This window comes from Ranitomeya imitator, chromosome 3 (genome assembly GCF_032444005.1).
Source record: "Ranitomeya imitator isolate aRanImi1 chromosome 3, aRanImi1.pri, whole genome shotgun sequence".
In the NCBI taxonomy this organism is placed as follows: Eukaryota; Metazoa; Chordata; class Amphibia; order Anura; family Dendrobatidae; genus Ranitomeya; species Ranitomeya imitator.
The window spans coordinates 609,036,576-609,054,947 of record NC_091284.1 but is presented as its reverse complement, the minus strand read 5'-3'; the positions used below and the strand labels follow the sequence as shown (position 1 = coordinate 609,054,947).

General features: G+C 38.0%; 1 protein-coding gene across 1 annotated transcript; it reads right to left on the bottom strand.

Annotated features, from left to right (window-relative positions):
• Positions 1 to 611: 611 nt before the first annotated feature.
• LHFPL5 (LHFPL tetraspan subfamily member 5) lies at positions 612 to 18,126 on the bottom strand. The gene is made up of 4 exons (XM_069758099.1): positions 17,639 to 18,126; positions 11,653 to 12,104; positions 10,900 to 11,136; positions 612 to 3,219 (listed from the first exon to the last, which is right to left on the bottom strand). Exons 2-4 carry the CDS (start codon positions 12,062 to 12,064, stop codon positions 3,203 to 3,205), a joined length of 666 nt encoding a protein of 221 aa, XP_069614200.1. The 5' UTR covers positions 12,065 to 12,104; positions 17,639 to 18,126; the 3' UTR covers positions 612 to 3,202.
• Between the last annotated feature and the right edge of the window lie 246 nt (positions 18,127 to 18,372).

Below are 18,372 nucleotides of genomic sequence, written 5' to 3'. Positions count from 1 at the left end.
CAATATTTTGCACTTTCATTTTTTTCCCCTAAGATTGCAGTGAAGTGGTTATAAAAACGCCTTTCCACCATTATTCCTCGGGCTTAGTTTTTATAGTGCTCATTGTGTTAAAATGACCTGGGACCATTATTTTCCAGATCAGTACCTTCACAGCAATCCCAAACTTGCATAGTTTTTTTTTTCTATTTAAGTGATGAAAACAACTTTTTTATGGTTTTTATTGTAATTATTTTATTTGTGTTACCATTTTCAGAGACCTGTAACTTTTTATTTTCCCATTGAAGCAGCTGTCAGGCTTTTTTTTTAATGGAGAGCTGTCTATTGGTGCTAATTTGCTGTATATAAACGGTATTAAAGTACAATTTTCAGGGAGGTGTGTTGACCGAAAAACGAAAAATTGTTTGCGCCATTTACCATATAGGTTAATTTTGTATTTTCATAGATCGGACTTTAACGAATGCCACAAAACCAGATATGTTTATTTTTAGTATATCTGGGTTAAAGAGATTAGCAGAATTTGAATATTTATATTTTAAAAATATTATATTATGATATATAATAAATATATATATATATATAATATAATAATTAATATAATAATAATATATAATAATATATAATAATAATAAATAAATAATAAATAAATATAAAAAAAATATTATATTATATAAATATTATGTTATTAAAGGGAATCTGTCAGCTGATATATGCTGCCCAAACCGCAATGTTTCAGAGACCAACATGCATGGCTGTTATGGTTCAGCCACTGTCTGATACATACACATTTCGGGCAGCATGTATCATCTGACAGGTCTCCTTTTAAAAAAAAAATCCCCTTAAGGAACTTGAACTTTATTTCTAATATTTAAATTGTTAAACCAGAGTAATCTCAGCAACAAGCTCTGATCACTGCTGTTACAGGCAGATGTCTACTGTGTAACACGGCCAGAATCTGCCAGGTGCAGTGCAGACTAAGCTCTTGAACCCGATCTATACATACCGTAGATACCCGACTGAGGATGTACTGTTAAAGGGAATTTTAATGAAAATTTTACATTTTATTTTAAATTGAATAAAATTACATTTTGTTAGAATGAGGTTTTTATGATAAATATGTTTTTTTTATATTAAATTATGGACTTTCAACATGTAACATTGGAAAACAATACAGGATAATTGGCACATCCGTTTTTGAAATGTCGCTTTTTGACATTTCTGCGCCCTTAATAGTAGTGTTTATTAAGGCCACAGTAATGGCAGAAACTGTCAGTGAGGTCATCACATGGCATATGAGTGCCATGCTTTTTATCATGAATACTCGATAAAGAAGAATAATTTTAAGGGATATGGATGTTCAATTTATCCTCAGTTTTTCTGATGTCATATTCATTATAAAGAGGTGTTAGCTTTCACAATAATACTCTCAGTGATGATAATGTGACTGTTGAAAAGTCATCTTTACAGAACAGAAGTGTGAGTCTTCAGTTAACTAGAATGGCCAATGGGAAAACTGGTAGATTTGAGGGAAAGGGCTATTTTTTGGTATAAATAATGATTTAGTGTCACGGGGGTATTGGGTAGACTAAAGCTGATTACCCGGGCCCCTGCGATATCCCTCAGACTAGGGAAAACCCTGTCTGTCCCTCTCCCAGAAATTACACTGATGGTGTGCTTGTCTGGGCCACCAGGCCTGACCCTGACTCCTGTTTCAGCCCTATGCTGAAACCTCCACCCGCCACCCAGTGATAAGACCACACACCAACCTACACAGAAAGTACAGACAGAGAAAACTAAAAACGCACCTCGCCGCAGACACACAGGAAAACACTATAATGTGCACAGGGCAAAAATAAACACAAGAAGGAGAAATATGACAAAGGATAATACACCACCAGATACGATACTTCAACTCCTAGACCACCACTCCAGACCGAGATCACCAGGCACAAGACACAAGCTATAATCAGCGACGCCCAAAGTCCAGAATGACTATTTAAAGGCCACGGGCGTGACTCAGCCTCCAACCAGATTACCAGCCAGATTAACCCTGGATAACCTGGATAAAATCTAGCCGGCGCCACTGAGCATATAGTGGACAAATGTGGAATTACCGCTGTCTGCCGGACGCCCTACTGTGAACAGCGTCCGACATGACATTTAGGCTATGTTTCCGAGATGAGTTACAGATGATGTTACAGATTATCTGCACCTATTAAGTAAATTTTTTTCACTGCATTTTTTTACCTGTGTTTTTATAACGTTATTGACGCTGTGGTTTTTGTCTCTTGTTGGTTTGTCATATTTTAAACTAATCGGCTTTGTTTTTTGATACTTCCTTTTATTTGTCTTCAACAAAACTTTATTGATATAGTCATGTGTGAATTATATGTCTTTTTTATGTGTTTCCACTGCTGAAATACACTAAACATGCACGTGCATTTTTTACATGCTGATTTTCTGCATCTAAGGCAAGTCTATGGTAAAAATCTGCACATAATACGCCTTATAGCCGCAGTAGAAATGAACATACTGCGTATTTAAAACACGCACTGCAGGTCAGTTAAACACAGAGTTAAAAAGAAAAAACACAGTGGGCATGAAATGTCTATAAATCCCATCCATACTGTTGGAATTTTAAGGTGCTGCGATCTCCCATGAGTATTCTGATTTTGTAATGGTTTTTAGTTTCACAAAGGGGTGTGACTTACAGCGTAACAATTTTGAGCAGCGTAAAGACACGCCCCTAAAGCACCCTGTGAGTAACGCCCCATTGGTAAAGATTATAAATAATAGCGCTAAAAAAAGAAAATGACACTAAGAGAGACAAAAATAGGAGCAAAAACGAGCCACTTTTCACTTGGTGACAGGTCCTTTTTAAACAGTAGGTTATTTTTTAAAGACATCTGTTTTAAGCCAATGAACTGCAAAATAGAAAAGCTAACTCCACATCAGAATACCTTACAGCCTTATTTAGCCTAACGTACGTCAGTGCCAGGCATTCTATGTATTCTCAATGCATATTGTGTACTGTATATTATATATCCGAATGCACGATAATATAGTTTCATTAATCATTTCCATTTACTTTCACATATTCCCATATTCCTTGCTTTGCTTCCATTGGGGATCATGTTTTTTCTTTATCTGGAGTGTAATGAGGAATCAGAATTTGCAGAATTCTTGCAGTTGGAAGAAGGTCCATTTACCCACTGTCATCCTCTGCAAAAGAAAAAGCAGGAATATATCTCTTTAATGTAATCCTCCCTATGGGGACAGTTCTTTGCTACAGTAATGAGATCTGGATATACAATTGTTCTAAAATCTAGAAAGATTTTCATGTTAATTTATAGGAGCACTTCCATTACTATTTTTTTTCGTAAATGTGTGTATATGTGCATGTACTCACCGACTTCTGCTCTCCAGCACTATTCCGCTCCGCTTCTCAGTGACGTCACCGCAATTCAGAGTAGCTTGCCCCCTACGTGCTATATGCGTGAGACGGAAATCTCTTCTACAAAGTAAGCCTATTTTAGGTTCAATCTGATGCTCCATAGAATTGCAATGTAAAAGCCACTTCCAAGTCACACAGAGCGCACTGGGACTCGGTGTGTAAGGAGATGGCGAAGAACCTCATTGCTTCCCCTCTCTTATGTGATACTCTCTTATCCCATGTCCTTGTATTATGTGTATTAATGTTTTTCTGTAATGTTTGCTATGTGTCTGTGCAGTGTTTGCCGTGTTTTGATGTGTTGCCAGGTATGCTAGCTTAGGGAAAGGAACTGGTTAACTTTGTGGGCTGTGTTAGCAGCCTCTAGAGAGCAGGAAGCTCCTGCTTCCAGTTAGTCGCCCGGGCACATTAGCCCTGGGCAGGAGCTCAGCAACGACCGGGACATTGCCAGACCCCAGGAGGGGACAGAATCTCCTGCCTCAGACCCACGGGCAGTGAGGTGGGCACAGGACTGTGCAAGTGCCCTACCGAAGGGACCAGATTCCAGCAAGTGAAGTTTCACTACCTTTGCTTATGAACGGTAACCGCCGCTGTGGCTGATGCTGAGACAGTAGTGAATTAAAGTAGGGAAAGAGCAGGAAGTCTCTGGTATTTTCTCCAATCACCTGTTTCTACCTAGTTTATCCTACAAAAATAAAAGTTATCCCTGTTGGATTACTCCTGTGACCCTGGATTGTGATTGCCTGGACTGCAGTGACTGGGAAAAAAAAGAGGTAACTCGTGAGGGGAGCTGTATCCGTCCTGTCTATTTCATGTACAAGGTCCCGGGGTGTATAATGACTGTGGCTTAGCTGACTCTGCTGGGACTACCGCCCCGGGCCACCTTGTTACATCTGCAGAGCAGTGATATCACTGAGAAGAGGAGAGCACGCTGGATCCCGAAGAAGGCAGCGGTAGGTGAGCATATTAATACACTCACACTACATTACATGCACATATACACACATATTACCGGGAGTGCTTCTCTAAATATTTAATTAAAAATCATTTATGTACCATATTAAGAAAAAAGGAGCGCACTCAGCTATCTTAGGTTGGTGCTGGCTGTACTTGGGAAAAACCCAACAACAAGTCCAATATAGAAAAATCAGCCGCACTCTTATGGTGTATCTTTGCAAAAATGTGATGTATTTATTCACATGTGTTGAGACAAAATTTTCATATATATACACACACACAGCAGGGAGTATAAACGAAGTAGTTTATACTCCCTGCTGTGTGTGTGTATATATATGAAAATTTTGTCTCAACACATGTGAATAAATACATCACATTTTTGCAAAGATACACCATAAGAGTGCGGCTGATTTTTCTATATTGGATTTATGTACCATAGACATTGCCATCATGTAGGTTCTATCTGATGGGCACCATATGATCGCAGGAGTATTATCAGTCATCTGATTAGCATGACTTACCGAAGACTAGCCATTGCAAAAGCTATATGACTGCTCTCAGACATTTTTATGAAAAGAACCAAAAAGATGTTACATAAGATCAATGGAAAAATGCTAAAGACTATATTCAAAAATTAATCTTTGTTGATAATAATTGACTACACATGTTATAAAAAGCATATAAAACAAACTATACAGCACAAATGACATTAAAAAGCCAAAGTATGCTGAAACAGGCACAAGATGTAGATAGCGGTGTGATAGCGATAAATAGATGACCATGAAATTAAACCAATGCTAACTTGGTAGTCAGTATTGGCTGCAGGCAGACCTGTTCAATCTCATGGATATTAATTTATTTTTGTTTATTATTATGTATGGTACATATTTTTTATCTAATCCAATTCATTTTTTATTCGAATTTTGGAGATGCAGACCAGCTCTTTTTGCTTACATGTGGACATCTTATATAATTCCCCCATTTTTGTTTTACTGATACTAATATTACCTATATTACAAATTACTGCTTTGATTTTCATATTAGAAAATACCTAGTGCCTGTTTTCCCCTACTTTGGTTTTTTAATCCCTTCCTAACCTTAGATGTATGGATATGTTCTGTGCGCGCAATCGTTGCTGGGTGTTCAGTGAATCTGACAGCTGACACCTGGCTCTTACTTCTAGTAGCGGTGCCCGCAACACTTCTGGTAGTTTAAGCCCCTTAGTGCTGCGATCGATATCAATCACATTATTCAGAAGGCAGGGGGCTCCCTCTCCCCTCCAATTGGCACCCCGCAATGACAATGCGAGGGGCTGATCGTTGCCATGGTGACTCAATATCACCTTTACGACATTGGATCACCAGGGCTAGTAAGCTTGCTAGACCATGCGCTGTGTATATTTCTACAAAATAGTTTTTATTGTGTAAAAGTGTCAAAACATTAAAAAAAATTATAGAAATGTGGTATCGCTGTAATCATACTGAACAAAAGAATAAAGCTGGCTTATCAATTTTACCACAAGCGGAATGGCATTAAAAAAAAACAGTCAAAAACAATTACTGAATTGCTGGTTTTTGCTCATTCTGCCTCCCAAAAATCGAAATAGAAAGCGATCAAAAAATGTCATGTGACCGAAAATGATACCAATAAAAACGTCAATTCGTCCCGCAAAACAGAAGCCATCACATGACTCTGCTGGCGGAAATATTGAAAAATTATAGCTCTCAAAATATGGTGATGCAAAAACTAGTTTTTGCGAAGGAAAAAGCATTTTTTAGTGTGTGACAGCAGCCAAACATCAAAAATTTATAAAAATCTGGTATCGTTGTAATCGCACCGACCAGAAGAATAAAGTCATATAATCACTTATAACGCACGATTAAAGGTCTAAAAAATAAATAAAACCAATTCTTCACCTACTTTTGATTTGCTCATTCTGCCTCCCAAAGATAGCAGTAAGGCTTGGCTCACATATATCCTTCACTCTGTGCTGAGTGCTTACACTTGGGTTTCTGTGTAAATCTCTGAAATATGTGATTCAGACAGAACCCTCGAAGGAAGATTCCCTATGAGGCAGATAGAGTCACTTTGGAAGTTGTCTGGCCTTTGATCCGGCGGTGTCCGTCATCTTCCTTATGCATAAAAGTGCCGACGGCCTCAGTTTTGTGCACCTCACCTCTGAAAAGAAGGATGCAGATGAACAAAAGCCAGAAGGAGTCTAGAGCAACTCTGCTGCCTCAATATAGTGAATGCTCACTCTGGGGTTTCATCTGAATCATGTCATTCAGAGAGTTAGAAGGATGTGAATACTTTTCTGCCCGATGACGACAAAAGTATTCTGGGAGTGATACCTTTACTGGCTAACCAGAAAATAATATGTTTGCAAGCTTTCAGAGCACAGTGGCTCCTTCCTCAGGCCAGATTACAAATAGATTAATAAGAAGAAAGCACAACATTTAAAGAATACTACAGTAGGACATTGGAGAGTTAGATGGAAATCCCGAAGTAAACTCTTAGCGTAGAGCGCCGGATAAATGTGATCCTAAACGTTATGTAAAATGTTCCCAATAAAAGCTTCAACTCAGTCCATAAAAAAAGCAAGTCCTCACTCAGGTCCGTCATCTGTTAACGAAAATATAGGGGGCTTCTATGTTACTGGCAGTACATTGGCTCTGGAAAAGCACTATGCAGGAAAGAAAATCTCCAGCGTGAAGCTCCATTATAGAAAAAAGTCCAATATTTTATTGATAACAAACTTAATAATCCAGCATTAAAAATGGAAAGACATGATGGCAAATGGGGTCCCTGGTGGTCTGAAACTGATGCGATGAGTAAGACCTGAATGGTCCAAATGCGTCGGTTTCAGACCACCAGGGACCCCATTTGTCATCATGTCTTTCCATTTTTAATGCTGGATTTTGAAGTTATCAATAAAATATTGGACTTTTTTCTATAATGGAGTTTCACGCTGGAGATTTTCTTTCCTGCATTTGCTACAGACAACACCGTTAATCTAGATGGCTCCGTGCGTGGACCAACAGAGGACTATTCAGAGACTGGTGAGCTGACTTGGTTCCCTCTTTTCCATTTTTCCTCCATATAAATTGGAAAAGCACTATGGCTCCTCACCCCCAAAGAAATCCAGCAAATTTTGCACTCTCAAATTCAAATGCCCCCTCTCTAAATTATGGCGCTCCTTCTGAGTTTTGCACAGTGCTTCAAAAGTTCCTGATTACATGTAGGGTATTGGTGTACTCAGGAGAAATTGCATAACAAACTGAGAGGTTCTTTTTTTCCTAATAGCCCTTGTAAAAATAAAAAATTTGGGGCTAAAACAACATTTTAGCAGTAAAAATGTAATTATTCTTTCTTCACCTCCCAATGATATAAATTTATATGAAGTACATGTGATGTCAACATGCTCGTTGCACCCCTAGATTAATTAATTGAGAGGTATATTTTGAAAAATGACGTGATTTATGGGAGTTTTCTGTTGTTCTGGCACCTCAGGGGCTAGGCCAATATGACATCACACCCTCAAACCATTCCAGCAAAATCTGAACTCCAGTGTGGCGCTTCTTCCCTTCCTTGTAAATGGTATGACATTGTACAGTGTCTCAAAAGTAGTTCTCGACCACATATGGGGTGTCGGTGCTCTGAGGAGAAACTGCACAACAAATTATATGGTCCATGTTGCTTTTGGTACCCTTCTGAAAATGAAAATTTTGGGGCAAAACCAAATTTTTTGTGGTAAAAATGTATTTAGTCATTTTCACAGTTTAATGTTATAAACTTCTGTGAAGCACCTGGGAGTTCAAAGTGCCCACCACATGTCTAGATAAATTCCTTGAGGGGCCTAGTTTCCAAAATGGGATCACTTCCACTGTTTAGGCACGTCAGGGGCCCCTCCAAACAGGACATGGTGTTCGCTTTTGATTCCAGCAAATTTGCATTCAAATGGCACTCCTTCCCTTTCCAAGCCCTGCCATGCATCCAAACCATAGTTTTCTTTCACATATGGGGTATTGTCGTACTCAGGAGAAATTGCTCAACAAATGGGGTCCGTTTTCTCTTGTTACCCTTGTGAAAATAAAAAAATTGGGACTAAAGTAAAATATTCAATTCCTGTGAAGCATTTGAGGGTTAATAAACTTCTTGAATGTGGACTTTGAGAGGTGAAGTCTTAGAATGGTGTCACTTTTGCGTATTTTCTGTCATATAAATTCCCCAAAGTCACTTCAAATGTTATGTGGTCCCTAAAAAAATGGTTTTGTCCTTTTTGTTGGGAGTAGGAGAAAGTGCAACTTTTACCTCTTCTAACTAAAAAAAAATTATGTTTACAAAATGATGTAGATGTAAAATAGACATGTGGTAAATGTTATTTATGAACTATTTTGTGTAACCATACTGTAAATCTCTGGTTTACGGGCATAAAATGTAAAGTTTTAAAAATTGCCAAATTTTTCGACAATTTCACAAAGAAATGCAAGCCATATCAAACAAATTTTAGCACTATCATTTAGTACAATATGTCTTGAAAACAAACAATGTCAGGACCAATGGGATTCATTGAAGCCTTCCAGAGTTATTAACCCACAAAGTAACAGTGGACAGAATTGTAAAATTCGTCGTGGTCATGAAGGTGAAAACCAGCTTGTGGTGTGAAGAGGTTAATGATGCACATTGTGCTGTACATGTGCTTTCTTGAAAGTGTGTAGTCAATTATTATCAATTAAGATAATATTGAGAATATAATATTTTGCATTTTTCTATTAGGCTATGTGCACACGTTCAGGATTTCTCGCAGAAAATTCCTGAGAAAAACCTGAAATTTTCTGCAAGAAATCTGCGTGCATTTTTGCTGCGTTTTTGATGCGTTTTTTTCCGGACATTTCCCAATGCATTTTGTAGTGGGAAATCCACAAAAAAAAAACGCAAAATTAATGAACATGCTGCGTTTTTTACCACGATGCATTTTTTTCGCGGAAAAAACACATCATGTGCACAAAACATGCGGAATTCATTCTAAATGATGGGATACTTACTGTATGCTGTTTTTTTTTTTGCGGTTTATCGGGAAAAAACGCGGAAAAAAACCGCGAAAAAACAGCAACATGTGCACACAGCTTTAGTGTTATGTAACATTTTTTGGGTTTTGGTAATTATATGTTCATAGACCCCTTACCAATCACATATTTGAGGTATTTTCTTCGAAGGATTTGCTTATTTTTATGAATAGACCTTTTTAAAGAAGAACCACCATCAAAATTGTAACATAGAAGTCATCTGTGTGCTGTCCATGATGAACATTACAATGTATGGTAGAAACTTTAAAATAAATGTATTTATCCATACGTGAACATCACTGATGAAAACAGTGCAGAAGTTCTTCTCAGTGCGGGAATTCAATTTTTTTTTTATCTCACAGAGTGTTGAAACAGTAATATGCAGCTCATTTTGTGTCTCACATTTTACCCACCAAAATTTACTAAAATATTGCATTATTTTGTTTGGTGCTTTGAGAAGAATCTACAACAGAAGCTCTAAACTGAGCCTTGAATGCAGATGTGAGCGGAGCCTAACTTACTGCAGTTCCATCAGTTCTGTCATTTTCCTCAAACCATTTAACCTCGGTAATGGAAAAATTATCAAGATAAACCTGATAAAGACTTCTGCAAAGTGTTCAATTTGGTTTTCAGGAATTATTTTATCTACTTAAATATCATTATCATATTCCACAGTGCATTACAGACATTATCATTGCTGTCCCCAATGGGGCTCACAATCTAGATCCCTATCAGTATGTCTTTGGAATGTGGGAGGAAACTTGAGTACCCTGAGGAAACCCACACAAACCCAGGTAGAACATACAAACTCCTTGCAGATGTTGTCCTTGGTGGGATTTAAACCCAGGATCTCATCTGCTGCAAGCCTGCTGTGCTAATCACTGAGCCACTCCACTTTCAATACCAAACATTATTGATACACTGTGGGAATAAATTATGAACACTGTTTTATGCAGATTCATTCATTCTTATGGATTATTTGAAACTGATTCGTCACCAGATTTCAAAATCTGCATCCATTAGTAAATAGATCTCTTACACCTGATGAGGCTGCTGTACTTTCTCCAACAGTAGCTAGACTCATGAAATACTCATGTTAATATCAGGCATGAGAACTTTCAAAAAAGTTTGTACAGCCATTCTGACATGGATTATCAAAGTAAGTACACCATCGTTATTTTTCTGCCAAGCATTGCTCACATAATTCTACATATGTAGCCCACAGAATGCTGCCGGACATACAGCAGAATGTTTTTTTTAATCCATTTTCTGGTTTCTCGGGGTGGCCCCTGAAAAAGGGTAACTCTGGAGACCTGCCTATATTGCCATCCCCTATAAACAGCCTTAAACATTTGACCTAGCATTGAGTACAAATGTTGTTTTGAAGTTAAGAACGTCTTCAGAAACTGCAAATAATGAGAGACTAACCTTTGTTCTGAATCTTGAAATCCTCGGGCAACAAATTATCCTGCCTATTTCCAAGTGTAAAGGCAAGGAAGGAAAGTATAAGAGCATCCATGATGGCTATGATAGCTAGAATATAGGCCCAGCGCACAGTACAGGCTCCCAGCGTATATTTATCCGTCTTATCTCCACACATGCGCTTCACTTCTGAAGAGTCCCACCCATCTGGATAAATTAGGCATCCGATCATTATGCCAGCAGCTGCAAGGTGAGGAAAAATAAAAAATTTTCATATGCCAAAATGGGGAAGAAAATAAATAGTAACTGTTCACACTCATAATAAGTATAATGGAGACTGACGCATATAAAGTAATGCCATTATTTTACACTACTGCACTTTTGTATCCTCTAAATCAGGGGTGGGGAATCTTTTTTCTGCCAAGGGCCATTTGAACATGTATATCATCCTTCGGGGGCCGTACAAACTCCACCCACAAAGTGCATCCTGACTCTGGCACTGTTTTCATGATGTAATCTTTCATTGCATACCCTTCAGTGTTCAGTAGTGAACACTGCATGTGTGTGCTAACAGAGCAAGAAGAAATTAATGAGCTGGTTGTAATCAAAGTACAGCTCCCTGCTCAAGAATGCGGTCCCTGAGAATCTGCTTGGGGGCCTGATAAAAGGTAATCGAGGGCCGTAAATGGCCCTGGGGCCTGAGGTTCCCCACCCCTGCTTTAAATAATAAATCAATAGGTAATGGATCTTATTTAGTACCTGCAGCCAACTGCATCCATGCACAGACCTTGTACACTGTGGCCGAATTGCAGAAAAAGAAAAGACTGAAGGCCAGCATGGAACCCACCACCAGAAACATGGACACTCCAATAAAAAACATGGCAGTCTTGAAGGCTCCTGACGGTATGCTCTCAAAGTCCAAGGCACTTCCTTTGCAGATTAGCTCTGATGTCAGTGCATTTCCTATGCAATAGCTGAACAGACCGAAATAACCAGCCTGAGGAGTATTTAAACTATCCCCAATCCAGTAAGGTTGGATGAAGACTTCTACCATGATGACAGAGAAGCATATGGTAAACACTGCCCACAAGACACCGATGGCGCGTGCGTTACGTACATAGTTAGTGTGGTATATTTTGGCTGCTTCTTGTGCTGGCAGCAGCTGAACCATTTTGATCCGATTTTGGTATAACTCTTCTCAAAAGAAAAACCTTAAAGCAACAAGAGTAACAAAGATCAATAAAATATACAGTAAAGACACTCACAGTTTAATGATACTCATCAGTTGTTTTCAGATTACACCCTTCAAAAGCTTCACTCTACCCTTTCTCTTGCCACTAAGTTTTGACTTCTGCAGTATGGTGGCTCCTGTTAGCAGCTGAGATTCCAGCCCAATAGGAAGTGATCTTATCTATGGTGAGAATGAAATCTTTAACCCTTTCACTTATCGGACAATTTTCACACCTTTGTCAAACATTAAGCTGCTCTTCTTTTATTACCATTGAAAGAGTACAAGACTCAATATTTTAAAGGCCCTCAAACATGTTAGCTGTCAGCTGAACACTCAAGAAAAAGGTTAAAGTTGGTGTTTTTGCTTGACCCACCTCCAAAAAAACAAAAACTAATGAAAAGAAATAAAAAAAATCCTATCTACAATAACATGAAACACGCACAAACTACAGCTTGCAAATTATATAGCTCCGCCAAAACAAAAATAGAAATATGAGGGGTCTTTCAATGTAGAAACATATATACAGTATTTATACAGCGCCGTGCAAAAATTTTAGGCAGGTGTGAAAAAAAAATATGCAAGAATACTTTCAAAAATAGAGTTAACAGTTTATTTTTTTAACAATTTTAAGGCTGTGTTCACACGTTGTGGTTTTTTCGCGTTTTTTCCCGATAAAAACGCTATAAAACCGCAAAAAAAAACGCATACAATAAGCATCCCATCATTTAGAATGAATTCCGCATGTTTTGTGCACATGATGCGCTTTTTTCCACAAAAAAATGCATACCGCACAAAATCCGGACATGCTCTATCTTTTTGCGTTTTTTTGCGGATTTCCCACTCCAAAATGCATTGGGAAGTGTCCGGAAAAAACCGCGGCAAAAACGCATCAAAACCGCGGCAAAACCGCGGCAAAATCGCGGCAAAAAACGCATGCGGTTTTCTTGCGGATTTCATGCAGAAAATGTCCGGAATTCTCAGGAATTTTCTGCATGAATTCCTGAACGTGTGCACATAGCCTAAAAATACGAAGTGAATGAAAGAGAAATCTAAATTTAATCAATATTTAGTGTGACCATCATTTGACTTTTTAAAACAATCAAAATAAAACAATATACAAATTTTAATCATGCGCGTTTCCCAGCATTAAAAAAAGCAAAAATATTTTGGATCACCATGTCCAAAAAACTACAGTCTATCAAAAAAAAAAAAAAATTTAATTAACCCATACGGTAGACACTATAAGGAATAAAAAAAAACATTACTTCCTTAAAAAAAAAAATGCACTAAAAACATTGTGTGTTCACCAGTTTGGAATGAATAAAACTGTCAGCTTGCCCTCACATAGCTTAATCAATGGAAAAAGAACAAATTTACGGGTCTCATAAAATAGCGACACAAACTATTTTTTATTTTCTTTTACAAACATCTGAATTTTTTTTCTATGTAATGAACTATGTATAAACAGAACCATAAAAAAACAATGGTGGAGTTTCATTCCATTTGAATTGTTTTTTTTTTTCAGTACATTTTATGGTAAAATAAGTCATGTCAATCAAAACTCTTCCCTCGACAAACAAACCCTAATCCAGTTATGTTGACAGAAAATTAAAAAAACGTATAGCTGTTGGAAGAAAGGAACAGAAAAATATAAAACTGGCTGTAGAGGCAAGTGGTTAATATACGGTATGTGAATATTCTCTCTTCAAACCTGATGTCATCCGCGCCTCTTGTCATAGTGAAAGCCAACATTTCAATATTCAGAACATTATTTCTTCTATGTTAATCATACTTTTTACCTTTCTATATTTCAAAACATAATTCAGAATAAACTGGAGTATGGTTATTCCAGAAACAAGAAGAGATCCATTAAGATAAAATATATATAATTTATTCATTTCATTTAAAACCATAACTGTAACAACAAAAAAAGGTAAAAGAGCAGAGTGCCTCAAAAGGAGAACGTCATAAATTCCCAATAATACATATACCGTATATAAAAAGAGTTAAACTCCTAAATGATAATATATAGAGAGGCAATTAGGTAAATAGGTATGTATGAAGAGATGGACTATGAGTGCATTGTATAATACCCGTTAATAATTGGATAGTAAGAGGTGTATAAAGTTATAACTACGTTCAAAATAGAGCAATAACTAACAGATAACCGTAGTCCAACATGTCCTTGCCCAAAGATTAGCTAGAGCATGCATACTTGTCATTGTAACTCCATTGCTCATAGGTTATTACCCCACTGTGCGGAGAGATTACAGACCAAAAAACACGTATCAAAGACAAGTCCAAGTGGTTACCTGGTTACCTCATGCAGATAGGAAAGGCGTCTCCCGTCCCCGACGTGCGTTTCGCCGCTGGCTTCTTTCCGCAGGACGAGTGAATTTTTATTCCTGATATGTTTGCACATATGTTTTATTTGTTGTGCTCTGTTTTGTTTTCTTTTTCCATCACGTGTCTTGCTTTGAATTTCCTCACCTATGTATTTAGGGTGGGTAGTTGCAAAGTGTTTTGTAAAAATGACACTATAGTATTTGAAGTAGTTTTTGATTGTATGCCAGTAGTGGATCAAGTTTACAAAAGAAAAAAAAAACCCATAAAAATGTATACTTTATTAAATAACAAAAAACATACCCTCAGGGAAAAAGTAGCCTAAAAAGTGGGTAGGTCATAAAAGACTTATTTGAACGGGAGATATACTCCTCAAATGAGACTAGATCAATAAAGATTTTAGTAAAAAAAAAAAACCTCAATGAGCAATTAGAGGTATCCCCACCCACATATAGAAGTACCAGTGAAATACCAGTGTTAATATTCACTTAGTTATATAGATGTGCAGATGTAGGTGCCATTTCCCTAAACACTATACAGCACCTGTAAATACTTATGCCTTACTTAGATGCGGAGGTTGGCACCCTAAGAAGTTCAAGAATGGCGCCCCCGCTCGTAATAACTTGTAATGGCGTATTGTGTGCTAATGTGAATATAAGGCCCACCCACAATGTGATGTTAGTAAAGAGACAGATACAAATTTTTTTTTACATATGCACACAAATATATATACACAGGATTGTGGTATTTATCTTTGCACCTGTTTGTTTACAAACATGTTTCATTGGAGTAGCACCGGTTGTAATGACTTTTTTTCTGGTACCATATTGAAGTCATTAAGATGTTGCAGAGTATATAAACTATTTCCCTGTGTATATACATTTGTGTGCATATGTAAAAAAATTTTTAGTATCTGTCTCTTTACTAACATCACATTGTGGGTGGGCCTTATATTCGCATTAGCACACAATACGCCATTACAAGTTATTACAAGCCACCCGGCCTTCTATTTCTGACTGTCTCCTTATAGTGTGTAATTAGATTAGGGACAGCCAACGCACGAGCGGGGGCGCCATTCTCGAACTTCATGTACTGGCCTGTCTCCTGGTCGCGACTCCAGCCTCTGGACACTACGCTGACAGACACAGCAAACCTTCTTGCCACAGCTTGCTTTGATGTGCCATCCTGGATGAGCTGCACTACCTGAGCCACTTGTGTGGTAGAGTCCATCTCATGCTACCACGAGTGTGAAAGCACAACCAACATTCAAAAGTGACCAAAACATCAGCCAGAAAGCATTGATACCGAGATGTGGTCTGTGGTCCACACCTGCAGAACTGCTCCTTTATTGAGGGCGTTTTGATAATTGCCAATAATTTCCATCTGTTGTCTATTCCATTTGCACAACAGCATGTGAAATTGATTGTCAATCAGTGTTGCTTCCTAAGTGCACAGTTTGAATTCACAGAAGCTTGATGTACTTGGAGTTATATTCTGTTGTTTAAGTGTTCCCTTTATTTTTTTGGGCAGTGTATAATACATTACTCCACTTAGTTGAGGAACAGATAGAGTAGGTCAGATAGGGCTTAGCAACGAGTATTGTAAGACCCAAGTCTGACAGTTGGCAGACTGACATGGTACAATGTTTGGCATGCGAAGAGAGAGGACGACTACACATCAGATAATGCATCCTTTGGATTAAGGAAACATAGAGAGATATTTGACAGATTGAAATCCAGGCCAGTGAGGACATCTAAACGGTATGGAACATTACCCAGGGGGAAGCAGAAGGCCCAATTAAAGAGGATCAAAAGCAGAGAGAAGGAATTATATCAGCAGGATGCTAGTGAACAGTTGTCTACTGTGAAATGAAGCTCGAGTGTATATATTCAAAAAGAAGCTATGGTTACCATATAGGGAATTAATTACAGAAAGAAATGGACTTTCATGGTTCTAGTGAGGAGTCGTACCGACGTAACCCAAGCAATTGTTAGTCATTTGATAACTTAGAGTAGCTGTGAGTGGTCACAGCGTTATACCTCGACTTGTGCGGTCCTCACAGGAGAAGATGAGGTCTCTCAAAATCAGTTGCTGGGTTATCATGAGATACAAGAGTATGAAGTGCAAGGAAAATGAAGTGTCGTTAAATGTAACCGAGAAGTGACCATGTCTGTTTAATGCAAGAGAAACACCTGTGAAGATTTGTACCTATTATTTGAAGTACATAATTGTTATCAAGTTAATGTTTAGTAAAGAGAAGTTTATAGTTGGACTTTGGTCTCCCTCACTCATCCTTGTAACATCTGGTTATGACCTGCCCAGTACACCGACATCATGCAGTCTCCAGAGGAGTACCACCCAGTTAACACTAACACACACCTAGAGAGGACCGCCATGTTCATGTAGCGTGCTGGGGTGTGAAACACGAGTACCTCGCCCATGGCTATCGCCTCAGACCACCTTACACTGAGGGCAATTGTAAGGGCTCAACTACGATTGAACTTGACTGATTTGACAGTGCCAGGTTTAGAGCGGATTCCATCAAATGACGCTTCAAAAAGTGATAAGCATTTTCTTTTTTCTCCATTGGGCGTTTTACAAAACCAGAAGCTGCAAAAAATGCTTAAAAGACTGAGCATATGAGCAACAGAGTGGTCTTGGAATGGAGAGGACTACGAAGAGTCTTTTAAACATTCTTAAATGATTATTCAGACATTTTTTTTAGCAGACTTGCTACAAATACCTTTGTGTGCACTTTGCCTAATGGTATTTTACACTTTGTAAGAGACCATATTACAATAAGGCCACATTCACACGTTCAGTATTTTACATCAGTATTTGTAATCCAAAATCAGCAGCCGAACAATCAGAGGATAAGTAGAATAGAAACACGTCACCACTTCTGCATTCATCACCCACTCCTGGTTTTGGCTTACAAATACTGAGGTAAAATACTGACCAAATATAAAATACTGAACGTGTGAATGTTGCCTTACAGAGCTATTGTTTTTGGAATTGCCATTTAACATATTGATGTAACGTATTCCTATATTTGCTGTTTATGGACAGCAATCTCAAGGACAGGTTGTCTCAGTTACATAAACTTACTAAACTGTTTAGTTACATACAGAATAAAAGATCAGATAAATACATTGGTATAATGCAACTAACCTTAATGCATGGGGAAATCCAAGGCAGCAAATTATTTTTCTAGCTGAGCATTACAAAGATCAGAATGAGAGACCCAGAAACCCAACTGTATGTGACGCTGGACCAAAAGGATATGTATATTATCACTGAACTGTAATAGGATGACTGTTCCTGTGCTGTAATGTAATGCCCACTATATTATTTATGCCCAGCGGGTTTACGGTGTCATCTCTATGCTCTTTTAATCCTGGAGTGTTAGGTGAGAATTTACATGCATCCCCCATCATCCAGGTGCATTATGGGACTGTAGGTAATCCTCTTACTATTGATTGTCTATTTAGTATCATCCCAGTTTACAAGATTAGTACGTGTGACTACAGATACTATGAATGTAATGTGAACATATGTCTTCTGCAGGTCGATGATAAAACCAAATACTATTACAGTGTATATAACTTTACCTGACTTTTAATTTTTTCTGATCTCATCTGTATCTTTGTTAACAGCAGATTCTGTTGTTTTAGATAGGGAAACTAGTATGGCATGTGGTGCTATGGACACCTCAGAGGTAACCAACAGAACTACCAGTAACATTTACACTTCATTTCCCTTTATTGCCAGTGTGTTGGGTCCTCACCTCTGGTTCCTCAGGACTGGTGTGAGAAACTCCTAAACAGCCTTTTTGAGAGTTATGTCCAAAGTCGTGTTTTTAGTTGTGTACAGGGACCAGTTGAAAGTCCAATCTGTTAGATCCT